The following is a 12,690-nucleotide window of genomic DNA, read 5'->3' on the forward strand; positions in this document are numbered from 1 at the left end:
CATGTGACCTTGTATTTAGTCACATACTTACTTTTGATATCGTCTTCGCATATAAACTTGGAATAAGTGATTTTTTTTTTCTATTACGGTATTTCATTGTCTTTTTAGTCTTTGTCTTCTCTGCGTTTCTTAAAATATTTCACTATACTTTTTCTACAATCCTGTATGTTGGAAGCATTTTTTAGGATTTATTTCGTTCACCACCAAGCCACGTCTCCTGCAATCCTTCTCCCATGTTAACCTTTGCCTTTATTGATGCGGATGCAGCAGTGACTTTGTGACCGCTGCAGCCAATCCTGAATAATGTAAGACTGGTGATACTAGCTTTCAAACTGGAGAACTCTGACTCAGTTGACTTAATTTTTAATGGCAAATATTAGTATTGCTGCTTACTAAGCTGTTATTATTGCATCAAGAATGCCAGAAAGGCATCGGTGTGCAAATGTGAGCACGGCTCAATTTCTACAGTCACGGCCAAAAGCCAAAAGAGACTGACACAAATTTTGGTTTTATATAAAACCTCAATATTTCCAGCGTTGACCCTTATTTTTCCAGACTCCTGCCCTTCATCTTGACAAGTTGGATATTGACTTCTGGGCCAAATCCTGAATGATGACAACTCGTTCTTTTCTGACCGGTGCATTTTTGTGTGTCTATTTATCTTTTGAGGATTGACCACAGGTTCTTGATAGGATTGAGCTCTGACGAGTTTCCTGGCCAGAACCCAAAATGTCAATGTTTTGTTCATCTAGTCGCTTAGTTATCACTTTTGCCTCGTGACATCGCTCCATCATATTGGAAAAAGCCTTGTTCATCACCAAATTGCACATCTTATATATTGACATTTTGTGTCTCCTGTACTTACAGAGGGTCTGTCAGCACAAAATGACTGTTCAAACCAAGCACTGGACCTGGACCGACAGTTCTGTTCACCTTCTCATCTACTTGATTTCCATCTATCTACTCCAGCTCCTGAAAAGTCAGAGCTGTCAATCGAGGGAGCTGAGACAGATGAAAAACAAGTAGGATAGGTGGGAAGACGCACTGAGCTGTGCTTAGTTTGGACAGTCATTTTTTGCCAAGTGTCCATGTAATATTTAGCATATGATGTTTATATTATTTTTTCTTTTGTTGTAATTAGGCCATTTAGGAGACTAGATGAAAGTGGTTCACTGCAATGGGACAAGATCACCAGTCTAGAAAAAGGAAAAATATACAAGCAGGTAACAGAGAAATCCAATCTAGCCAAGAGCAATGTATAATTTATATGAAAGCTTTAAGGCCCCGTCACACACAACGATCTCACTAGCGAGATCGCTGATTTTGTGACGCCACAGTGATCTCACCAGCGAGATCGCTGTGTCTGACTGGGATCAGCGACCGGCCCCCCTGCCGGGTATCGCTGATCGTGCTCGATCGGCCTGGGCCATTTTTTGATCGCTGGTCTCCCGCTGGCCAGCGCGCATCGCTGCGTGTGGCAGCGGGAGCCAACGATCAGCGAGGCTGGGAGCTGGTCTCTAAGGTAAATATCGGGTAACTAAGTGACGCACGCCGCTTAGTAACCCGATATTTACCTTAGAGACCAGCGTCCTCGCTGGTGCTGATCGCTGGTGAAGCTGCCTGCTTGGTAGCTCACCAGCGATCATGTAGCAATGCACCAGCGATTCTGACAAGGTCGTATCGTTGTCGGGATCGCTGGTGCGTCTGTATGTGTAACGGGGCCTTTATTCATCATATTTATCTGAACACATCCTTTGTTTTTATCCCTTTTTCAAATCCTGTATGGATCAATACTGATCAAACGTGGATCTTGCTTTTTTCAGATTAGTTCATGAATATGTCCAACTCTGGATTCCTGTGTTATGGAGGGTTTTTGATATTTCTGTGTTAATTCCTGGAGTCAATTTGGAATGGGAACTAAATTGTGACTCAGACATTTTCCTCTTTTTGCCATTTGTATATGGAGAGATTTATTTACTTCACATATTTTAATCTTACTGGATGAGATTCCTGCCCGCGGCCTTGCATCAAGAAAAAGCAAATCTTCGGCTTTGCCCTGATAAGCGGCAAACACTTCGAAACACGTGTTTGCAAATGGAGTGTTTGGTTTGGCTTCTTCTCCTAAGTCATGTGGCAAAGCTCATTAATGGGTCAAAATTGACTCTTAGGATTGCTACTTCTGATAGGTGGAACTAGCTTTCAAGTTTTCTTCTCTAAAGAGACAATTTGTTAGCTTAGTGGGGGGATAGAAAATGGAAACTGTCCTTCCTCACCTGAGTGTTATACACTGTGGCCTATATACATGTGAAAACTTATGTTGGCCCGTCTGCTGCTCACGATTTGCTTTTCTCCTACGCCTCACTACGAGACAGTGAGGCAGTGGGTGTTATACCCACTAGGAGGACACTAAGTAAACCAGAAAAAAGTTAACTCCTCCCCTGCAGTATACACCCTCTCGCTGGATGAGATTTCTAGTTAATGCTTAGTGTCTGTAGGAGGCACTTGGGTCTGGTTTCAGACCCCACCGTTTTTATTTTATTTTTGAATTTTTCTGTAAATTTTTTTATTTTTTAATTAACTGAGTGAAGGGGGCGACGGTTCCTTCCTACGGCCCGCTCTCCCCCGAACCTACAACAGGTGGAGTAACCCTTCACGTACACTTTCCTGTGACGTTTGGGGCGGATTCCTGTAGCAATTGGCCATGATCCTTACGACCGGAGTCCGGTAATCCACGGATATGAGGGCAGGCACACGGAATGGAGAAGACTGGACAGCGCTTACGTAGGCCCTGAATCAGCTCCATAGCTCTCCATCCCCCTATCATAGGGAGGATCGATTGAGCATGGCCCCTTTAAGAACTCCTCCAGCTCTGCTACATCAGCCCAGGAGGATGAGAGCCTGCATGGATGGCCGGACAGCGCTGAGCACTGGAGTGGAGCTATGGGGTCGGGTCCTGCCCCCAGAAGCGCTGATGTAGTGTCAGCGGCGGTGCACCAACCCCCCCATCACGCCCCCCCACTCGGCGCTACCGCCGGTAGCCCGCAAAATTTAGTCCCCGGCTTTCCAGCCTGCTAGGCCGCAATTTCAATAGCGCCGCCCCGCCCACCGGCGCCTACCACGGGTAGGCTCAAAAATTTAGCCCCCGGCTTTTCTGGCCTACTAGGCCGCAATTTGAATAGCGCCGCCCACGCTATTATCGCCTCCCCCTCGCCTTGGCGCCTCTCATCCCTGACGAGACGCGCAATCCTAGTCTCGGGGGCCATATCCTTTCACCTCAGCCTGCTCTGGACACGAGCTGTGAGGCGAGCATTCTGCCGGATACCGGGTGACACCGCAGGGCCACCGCTATTCCACCCCGGGGACACAGCATAGGACCGGGTAAGCTGCATCTGCCCTCAGATTAAAGCTTAACCCCTTCCCGGCACGTTCCCTGCAGCTGCAGCAGACTCTGCCGTTAACCCTTTCAGGAGCGCTATGTCTCAACTAAGGAAGCTAAACGGGCTGCTAAAAAGCACACTGCGTTTTTTACCGTGTGTACCACTTGCAAGTCTGCCTTACCTAGTGCACAGACTAATCCGTTATGCACTGACTGCGACCCGGCCTGCGCCCCGACCTGCGCTCAATCGCCCCTCGCCGCCGCTGCTGACTGGCCTCCTGCGTTTAGTACCCCTGAGTGGGCTGCATCCATGTCACGGTCGGTGGAGTCTCTGACCCAGGCTATATTCTCCCTCCGGGAGGACTCTTTAAGCCAGAAGGCGTCTTTACCCCCCGAGGAAAGCTCTGGCGTCGGGCGGGAACCGTCCACCAGCAGGGGCCGTACTCGTTCAAGGGATGGTCAGGGCTCTAGAAAGCAGACCCATGACGCTTCCCCTAGTCCCGTTCGCGCCTCTGCATCTGCGACTCCTGACTCTCGCTCTCCCTCTCCTGGAGTTCTCAGCGAGCACGACTCTGAATTCGAATCTGACATGTCAGCCCCTCAGAATCCCCCAACTGATCAAGAGTCGCTTGATTCTCTTATAGAATCAGTCAACAGGATTCTGAAGTTGGATGAGGATAATGTTCCCGCTCCAGCACACCCTATTTCACTTAAGAAAACCAAACGTGTGCGTAGGTTATTTACCAGCCATCCGGACTTTAAGGAAGTTGTCCAGAAACATAGGTATCGTCCGCATAAGCGGTTCACAGGGCAAAAGTCTACTCAGGCTAAATACCCTTTTGATCCAGACCTAATGAAGGATTGGTTACAGTCCCCTCCGGTGGACCCGCGTGCATCGCATCTTGCTTCAAAAACGCTTATATCCGTTTCTGAGGGTTCCTCAATCAGAAACCCCTCCTATCGTTAGATTGATTACCTGGCCCGTTCAGTTTTTTCCATCTTTCGTGGCAATTTGGGTCACTAAAGCAATGGCCACTTGAGCAGAGGTCTTGATCACTTCCTTCCAGGGCACCAATCTTCCTCCGGAGGCAACCGGAGGTCGCCAGGCAGATAATTCATGCAGCAGACTTTGTAGTGGACGCCTCTTTTGATGCCGCCAATTGCGCTGCTCACACTGCCGCTAATGCGATCTCCATTAGAAGAGCCCTATGGCTTCACGACTGAAATAAGGTGTCTCGGATCATTGCCTGATCGCGCGATCCATGCGCCATTCGAGCGGACGCCATGGCATCGGTTCCGGCTCCCATACATCTTTCCCCCTCTTCCCTTGCTTCCGAGGGTCATCAAGAAGATCAGAGCAGAGGGGGTACCAGTGATCCTAGTCGCGCCAGATTGGCCGCGCCGAGCATGGTATGCAGAACTAATACAGCTAGTCGCCGACGTCCCCTGGAGACTTCCAGATCGCACAGATCTGCTTTCTCAGGGCCCAATTTACCACCAGAACTCCGGGGCCCTGTCCTTGACGGCATGGCCATTGAATCCTGGATTTTAGCACAGGCTGGATTCTCTCTCGACGTGATTTCCACCATGATTAGTGCTAGGAAGCCTGTATCCAGGCGTATCTATCACCACACCTGGAAAATCTTCTTATCATGGTCGTTCCCCTCTAGTGTTCTCCATCCCGGGCATATTGGAGTTCCTTCAATCCGGATTAAAATCAGGCCTCACGCTTGGCTCACTCAAGGGCCAAATTTCGGCCTTGTCAGTGCTTTTCCAACGAAAAATTGCCACCAAACCTCAGGTCAAGACGTTTATTCAAGGAGTTTCCCATGTGACGCCTCCTTATAGAAGTCCATTGGAATCATGGGACCTTAATCTGGTTCTTGGGGCCTTACAGGAGGATCCTTTTGAACCACTGCAGGACGTGTCATTGACCATCTTCTCTTGGAAGGTGGTCTTTCTAGTGGCAATTACGTCAATCAGACGAGTTTTGGAATTGGCAGCTCTGTCCTGCCGTTCTCCGTTCCTGAATTTTCATCAGGACAAGGTAGCTCTCAGGACGCTCCCGTCCTTCCTGCCCAAGGTCGTTACCTCTTTCCATCTCAACGAGGAGATTGTTTTACCTTCCTTTTGTCCGGCGCCAGTCCACTGCATTGAGAAGGCCCCTCCACACCCTGGATGTGGTTAGGGCGCTGAGACGGTACATCTCGCGGACGGCTCCTTCCGCAAGTCAGATGCCCTGTTCATACTTCCTGAGGGGCATAGGAAGGGTCTAGCTGCTTCAAAAGCAACGCTAGCCAGGTGGATTCGCTTAGCGATTCAGGAATCCTACCGTGTCAGGAATGCGCCTGTCCCAGTGGGGATTAAGGCACACTCTACCCGGTCAGTGGGCGCCTCTTGGGCCATTCGGCACCAGGCCTCGGCAGAACAGGTCTGCAAGGCTGCGACTTGGTCCAGTCTGCATACCTTTACAAACATTGCCTAATTCATTCTCAGGCCTCTGCGGATGCAGCTCTCGGCAGACGCAGCCTGCAATCGGCAGTACCTAAGTGTTGACTCAGTGGTACATGGGGTATTAGCAGATGTATGCTCCCCAAGCAGGGACTGCTTTAGGATGTCCCACTGTCTGTGTCCCCCAATGAGGCGTAGGAGAAATAGAGATTTTTGTGTACTCACCGTAAAATCCTTTTCTCCGAGCCATTCATTGGGGGACAAAGCACCCGCCCTTGTTTAGCCTACTGGCTCATTTGTAGCATTCTTAGATTTTGACATAGTTATGGTTATTGTTGACTGTTTAAGCTCCTACTGCTTTTTCACTGAACTGGAGATATCTCATCCAGCGAGAGGGTGTATTGTTATGAGTTCATTTTCTCCTTCACCTCTGATGTGTGATGAACTCCCTCTGCTGGTGAAAGGAGGTAGTGTAATTGATCTGGATGGGAAGAACCTGTCATCTGAACAGGTGGAGTGTGATTGGACATCCGGAATTTCTGAGTGGATATAAGGCTCTGGCATCCAGTTTAGTTCCTGTCTCCTAAAAGCTAAGTTTTTGCTCTGCTATTTTTCCATGAGATTTTGTCTGTTTACTTAGTGTTTGTGTTCAGCCTGCCCTGGTTGGGACGGGCTGAATTCCATTTTTGTCTCTGATCAGTTGATCTTTTTGCTCTGTCTTCAGAATATACCTGAGTGCTGATATAGTGATTTTGAAGTCTAGTGACTTCAGGGCCTTTTCTATCAGACGTGTTGGACATTATTTTTGGCAGGGTTTTTTGCGGATTGCAGCCCGCATCTTTTCTGTCCTTTCCTATCTAGTTAGTTGGGCCCCATCGTTTGCTCAGCCTGTCTTTCTGTCTGTGTTTGTGTTTTCATCTGTTTTTCACCGACAATACATGTCGGGGGCTGCCTATTGCTTTGGGGTCTGCTCTGGGGCAGTTTAGATTTCCCCTTTCTTTCTTTAGGCTTATTTAGCTCTCCGGCTGTGACGAGGGGTCTAGGGCACTGTAGGAACCCCCCACGGCTACTGTTAGTTGTGGTGAATAGGATCAGGGGTCTGCAATCCGCTAGCTACCAACCTCTCCGGTTTTCTGGACTTAGCTTGTGTTTTTGTTTTTCCTCCGGTGACTCATTCATAACAGAATCACCAGCCATACCGCAGATTCTAGGGTACTCAATAGCAGGAAAGAATTGTAAAAAAAAAAGTGTCAATTTTTTTTTTTGTGTGTATATTTTTTCCTCTATTTCTCTGAGGCCTTAGGGGGAATTTTTTCTCAATGGACATTAAGCAATTGTCTGATCGTGTGGAGCAGCTCACTGCTGAAGTGCGGGGAATTTCCGCCTACATTGCTCATTCACATGCTGCTGAACCAAAGATCCCTGCTCCTGATGTGTTTTTTGGGGATCGGTCTAAATTTTTGAATTTTAAGAATAATTGTAAATTATTTTTTGCCTTGAAGCCTAACTCATCGGGGAGCTCCGCGCAGCGGGTTAAAATTGTCATCTCTTTGCTGCGCGGCGATCCCCAGGATTGGGCGTTTTCTTTGAAACCTGATGATCCTATTCTAACTAATGTGAACACATTTTTTTCAAGCCTTGGGGTTGTTGTATGATGAACCTAATGCTATTGATCAGGCTGAAAAGGCCCTGTTGGCATTGAGCCAGGGTCAGGATTCTGCAGAGTTGTACTGTCAAAAATTCCGAAAGTGGGCGGTACTTACTACCTGGAATGATGGTGCCTTGGCAGCTCTCTTTCGGAAGGGTTTGTCAGAAACCGTAAACGATACTATGGTGGGATTTCCTGTTCCCTCTGATCTTGACGATTCTATGTCATTAGCCATTCAGGTTGATCGGCGTTTGCGTGAACGCAAAACTGCACGAGAGGTGTTGCCACCGGTTGAACAAATGTCTGAACCTATGCAATGTGATAGTTTTGTCTAGGGCGCAACGTCAGGAGTTCAAAAGGCGTAATAAGCTGTGTTTTTTTTGTGGTGATGCCTCTCATATTATTTCTGTCTGCCCTAAACGAGAAAAACGTTTTGCGCACACATTTGCTGTGGGTGGTGTTCAACCTAAGTTTCTTCTGGCAATTACTCTGATCTGCTCCCTGTCCACATTTTCCGCTAAGGCTTTTGTGGATTCGGGAGCAGCTCTGAACCTGATGGACTTGGATTTTGCTAAACGTTGTGGGTTTCCTATGACACCTTTGCGGACGCCTATCCCTTTGAGGGGTATTGATGCTACTCCTTTGGCGAAGAATAAACCTCAGTTTTGGACCCAGGTGGTAATGCGGGTCACCCCAGACCATCAAGAAAATTGCAGATTTTTGGTGTTGCATAATTTGCATGATACCATTGTTCTGGGGTTTCCCTGGTTGCAAATCCATAATCCAGTTTTGGATTGGAAATCTTTGTCTGTGGTGAGTTGGGGTTGTTGGTGTGCCCTTAGTGACGCTCCTGTTTTCTCCACCTCTCGCCAGTCGCATGATGTTCCTGACTATTTGGCTGATTTTTATGATGTATTTAGTGAGAATGAGTCTGCATCTTTGCCTCCTCATAGGAGTTATGACAGTGCAATTGAGCTGAGCCCTGGGTGTAGATTTCCCAAGGGTCGACTCTTCAATTTATCTGTACCCGAGCACGAGGCTATGCGATCCTATATTAAGGAGGCGTTGGAGAAGGGTCATATTAGACCATCCTCTTCACCCTTAGGTGCTGGGTTTTTTTTGTGGCCAAGAAAGATGGTTCATTAAGGCCTTATATTGACTATCGTTCCCTCAACAAAATTACTGTTAAATATCAGTATCCGTTACCCCTGATTTCTGATCTATTCTCCAGAGTTAAAGGTGCTTGCTGGTTTACCAAGCTTGACCTCAGGGGGCGTATAATCTTATTCGCATTAAGCATGGGGATGAATGGAAGACGGCGTTTAATACTCCGGAGGGACATTTTGAGTACCTGGTGATGCCTTTTGGGCTCACTAATGCCCCTTCTGTCTTCCAGTGCTTCATGAATGATATTTTCCGAGACTTTGTGGATAAATTTTTGATCATCTATCTGGATGATATTTTGATCTTTTCCAAGGATTGGGACTCTCATGTGGAACATGTTCGGACTGTGTTCCGGATTTTGAGGGAGAATTCCCTGTATGTCAAGGGATCGAAATGCCTTTTTGGGGTACAGAGGATTTCATTTTTGGGATTTATTTTGTCTCTGTCAACTATTGAAATGAGCCCGGCCAAGGTACAGGCCATTTATGATTGGGTTCAGCCCACTTCTTTGAAGGCCCTCCAGAAGTTTTTGAGTTTTGCTAATTTTTATCGTAAATTCATAGCTAATTTTTCTGGTATTGCCAAACCATTGACTGATTTGACTAAGAAGGGTGTTGATGTGCTGAATTGGTCTCCGGAGGCTGTTTCTTCCTTTCAAGAGCTGAGGCGAAGGTTCACTTCTGCTCCGGTTTTGCGGCAACCTGATGTCTCACTCCCGTTTCAGGTAGAGGTGGACGCTTCTGAGATTGGTGCAGGAGCTGTTTTGTCCCAAAAAGATTCTGTAACATCTAAAATGAATCCCTGTGCTTTCTTTTCCCGAAAGTTCTCCCCATCCGATCGTAACTATGATGTGGGGAATCGGGAACTGTTAGCCATGAAATGGGCATTTGAGAAGTGGAGACATTGGTTGGAGGGAGCTAAACATCAAGTCGTGGTCCTTACTGACCACAAGAATTTGATTTACCTGGAGTCGGCCAAACGCTTGAATCCTAGACAGGCTAGGTGGGCCTTGTTTTTCACTCGTTTTGATTTTGTGGTCTCTTTTCTTCCGGGCACTAAGAATGTCAAGGCAGACGCCCTCTCTAGGAGTTTCTTTGCTGATTCTCCTATTGTGACCAAGCCTGCTACTATCTTAGGTGAGGGGGTAGTTCTTTCTGCCATCTCGCCCGATTTGAGACGTGCTCTGGAAGAGTTTCAGGAGGACAAACCTGAGCGTTGTCCCATTGGAAAATTGTATGTTCCTGACCAGTGGAGGAAGAGAGTAATGTCTGAAGTTCATTGCTCCGCGTTGGCTGGTCATCCAGGTAGTTTTGGTACTAGAGATTTGGTGAGTCCAGTCTTTTTGGTGGCCCGCCTTGTCTCGTGATGTCAGGAATTTTGTGCAGTCCTGTGGGACTTGCTCCCAGTCTAAACATTGTTCTCGCTCTAGTGGGTTGTTGATGCCTTTGCCGGTGCCCAGGAGGCCATGGACCCATATTTCAATGGATTTTATCTCTGATATGCCTGTCTCTCAGAGAATGACTGTTATTTTGGTGATTTGTGATAGATTCTCTAAGATGGTCTGTTGTGAGTTCATTCTCCCCTTCACCTTTGATATCTGATGAACTCCCTCTGCTGGTGAAGAGAGGTAGTGAAATTGATTGGGATGGGAAGAACCTGTCATCTGAACAGGCGGAGTGTGATTGGACACCTGGAATTTCTGAGTGGATATAAGGCAGCCGACGCCCTGCAGGGCAGCTGGTGATCCTTTCTGTTCTGAGGTCTTGCATCCAGTTTAGTTCCTGTCTACTAAAAGCTAAGTTTTTGCCCTGCTATTATTCCATGAGATTTTGTCTGGTGTCCTTAGTGTTTATATTCAGCCAGTCCTGGTTGGGACTGGCTGAATTCCATTTTTGTCTCTGATCAGTTGATCTCTTTGCTCTGTTTTCAGAATATACCTGAGTGCTGATATAGTGATTTTGAAGTCTAGCGACTTCAGGGCCTTTTTCCCTATCAGACGGTTGGGACATTTTTGGTAGGGTTTTTTGCGGATTACAGCCAGCATCTTTTCTGTCCTGTCCTATCTAGTTAGTTGGGCCCCATCGTTTGCTCAGCCTGTCTTTCTGTCTTTGTTTGTGTTTTCATCTGTATTTCACTGACAATACATGTTGGGGGCTGTCTATTGCTTTGGGGTCTGCTCTGGGGCAGTTTAGATTTCCCCTTTCCTTCTTTAGGCTTATGTAGTTCTCCGGCTGTGACGAGGGGTCTAGGGCACCGTAGGAACCCCCCACGGCTACTGTTAGTTGTGGTGTATAGGATCAGGGGTCTGCAATCCGATAGCTACCAACCTCTCTGGTTTTCTGGACTTAGCTTGTATTTTTGTTTTCTCCTCCTCCGGCGACTCATTCGTAACAATGGTCCATCTTGTACCACTCCCTAAGTTGCCATCTTCCTCAGAGTTGGTGCCCTTGTTTTTGCAACAGGTGGTTCTCTTGCACGGGATTCCTGAGAACATTGTATCTGACAGAGGAGTTCAGTTTGTGTCTAGATTTTGGAGGACTTTCTGTTCCAAGCTGGGAATTCAGTTGTCCTTCTCCTCTGCGTTTCACCCTCAGACCAATGGGCAGACGGAGAGAACAAACCAGACTTTGGAGTCGTATTTGAGATGTTTTATTTCTGCTGATCAGGATGATTGGATTTCATTTTTGCCCTTGGCCTATTTTACTTTAAATAATAGAGCTAGTTCTGCCACTTTGATGTCACCTTTTTTTTGTAACTTTGGGTTTCATCCTCGATTCTCTTCAGGGCAGGTGGAGTCTTCTGCCTGCCCAGGTGTTGACACTGTGGTGGAGAGAATGCACCAGATCTGGGACCAAGTGGTGGATAAGTTGTCTCTCTCCCAGGAAAAGGCCCAGCGGTTTTCCAACCGGCATAGGACCATTGGTCCCCGGTTTAAGGTGGGTGATATGGTTTGGTTGTCATCAAAGAATATCTCTATGAAGGTGGCTTCTCCAAAGTTTAAACCTAGATTTATTGGACCTTACAAGATTTTGGAGATTCTTAATCCAGTCTCTTTTCGATTGGCTCTTCCTGTTACATTCAAGATCCATAACGTGTTTCATAAGTCTCTGTTAAAGAGGTTTGTTGAGCCAGTAGTTCCTGTGGTGGCACCTCCTGACCCTGTATTGGTTGAAGGTAATGTGGAATATGAGGTTGAGAAGATACTGGATTCTCGTCTGGCTAGACGGAGACAGTATTTGGTTAAATGGAAGGGTTATGGCCAGGAGGATAATTCTTGGGTCTCTGCATCCGATATTCATGCCGAAAGATTGGTTCGTGCTTTTCATCGGGCCCATCCTGATCGCCCTGGTGGCGTGGATGAGGGTTCGGTGACCCCTCCTCAAGGGGGAGGTACTGTTATGAGTTCATTTTCTCCTTCACCTCTGATGTTTGATGAACTCCCTCTGCTGGTGAAAGGAGGTAGTGAAATTGATCTGGATGGGAAGAACCTGTCATCTGAACAGGTGGAGTGTGATTGGACATCCGGAATTTCTGAATGGATATAAGGCAGCCGACGCCCTGCAGGGTTGCTGGTGATCCTTTCTGCTCTGAGCTCTGGCATCCAGTTTAGTTCCTGTCTCCTAAAAGCTAAGTTTTTGCTCTGCTATTTTTCCATGAGATTTTGTCTGTTTACTTAGTGTTTGTGTTCAGCCTGCCCTGGTTGGGACGGGCTGAACTCCATTTTTGTCTCTGATCAGTTGATCTTTTTGCTCTGTCTTCAGAATATACCTGTGTGCTGATATAGAGATTTTGAAGTCTAGTGACTTCAGGGCCTTTTCCATTATTATTATTATTATTATTTATTGTTATAGCGCCATTTATTCCATGGCGCTTTACATGTGAGGGGGGTATACATAAAAACAAGTACAATAATCTTAAACAATACAAGTCATAACTGGTACAGGAGGAGAGAGGACCCTGCCCGCGAGGGCTCACAATCTTCAAGGGATGGGTGATAATACAGTAGGCGAGGGTAGAGCTGGTCGTGCAGCGGTTTGGTCGATCGGTGGTT

General features: G+C 47.1%; 1 protein-coding gene across 2 annotated transcripts in view; it reads left to right on the plus strand.

Annotated features, from left to right (window-relative positions):
- The window catches only part of NT5DC2 (5'-nucleotidase domain containing 2), a 79,727-nt gene that overhangs the window by 43,772 nt on the left and 23,265 nt on the right, over positions 1-12,690 (plus strand). For both annotated transcript variants that reach the window (XR_012231898.1, XM_073574321.1), the window contains exon 10: positions 1,142-1,223. Coding sequence is in view for 1 of the 2 variants with exons in the window: in XM_073574321.1 (XP_073430422.1) it covers positions 1,142-1,223 (82 nt within the window). In the remaining variant the exon portion in view is untranslated. The remainder of the gene's footprint in view (positions 1-1,141; positions 1,224-12,690) is intronic.

This window comes from Dendrobates tinctorius, unplaced genomic scaffold (assembly GCF_039654945.1).
Source record: "Dendrobates tinctorius isolate UK_male_01 unplaced genomic scaffold, ASM3965494v1 ptg000038l, whole genome shotgun sequence".
Lineage (NCBI taxonomy): Eukaryota > Metazoa > Chordata > Amphibia > Anura > Dendrobatidae > Dendrobates > Dendrobates tinctorius.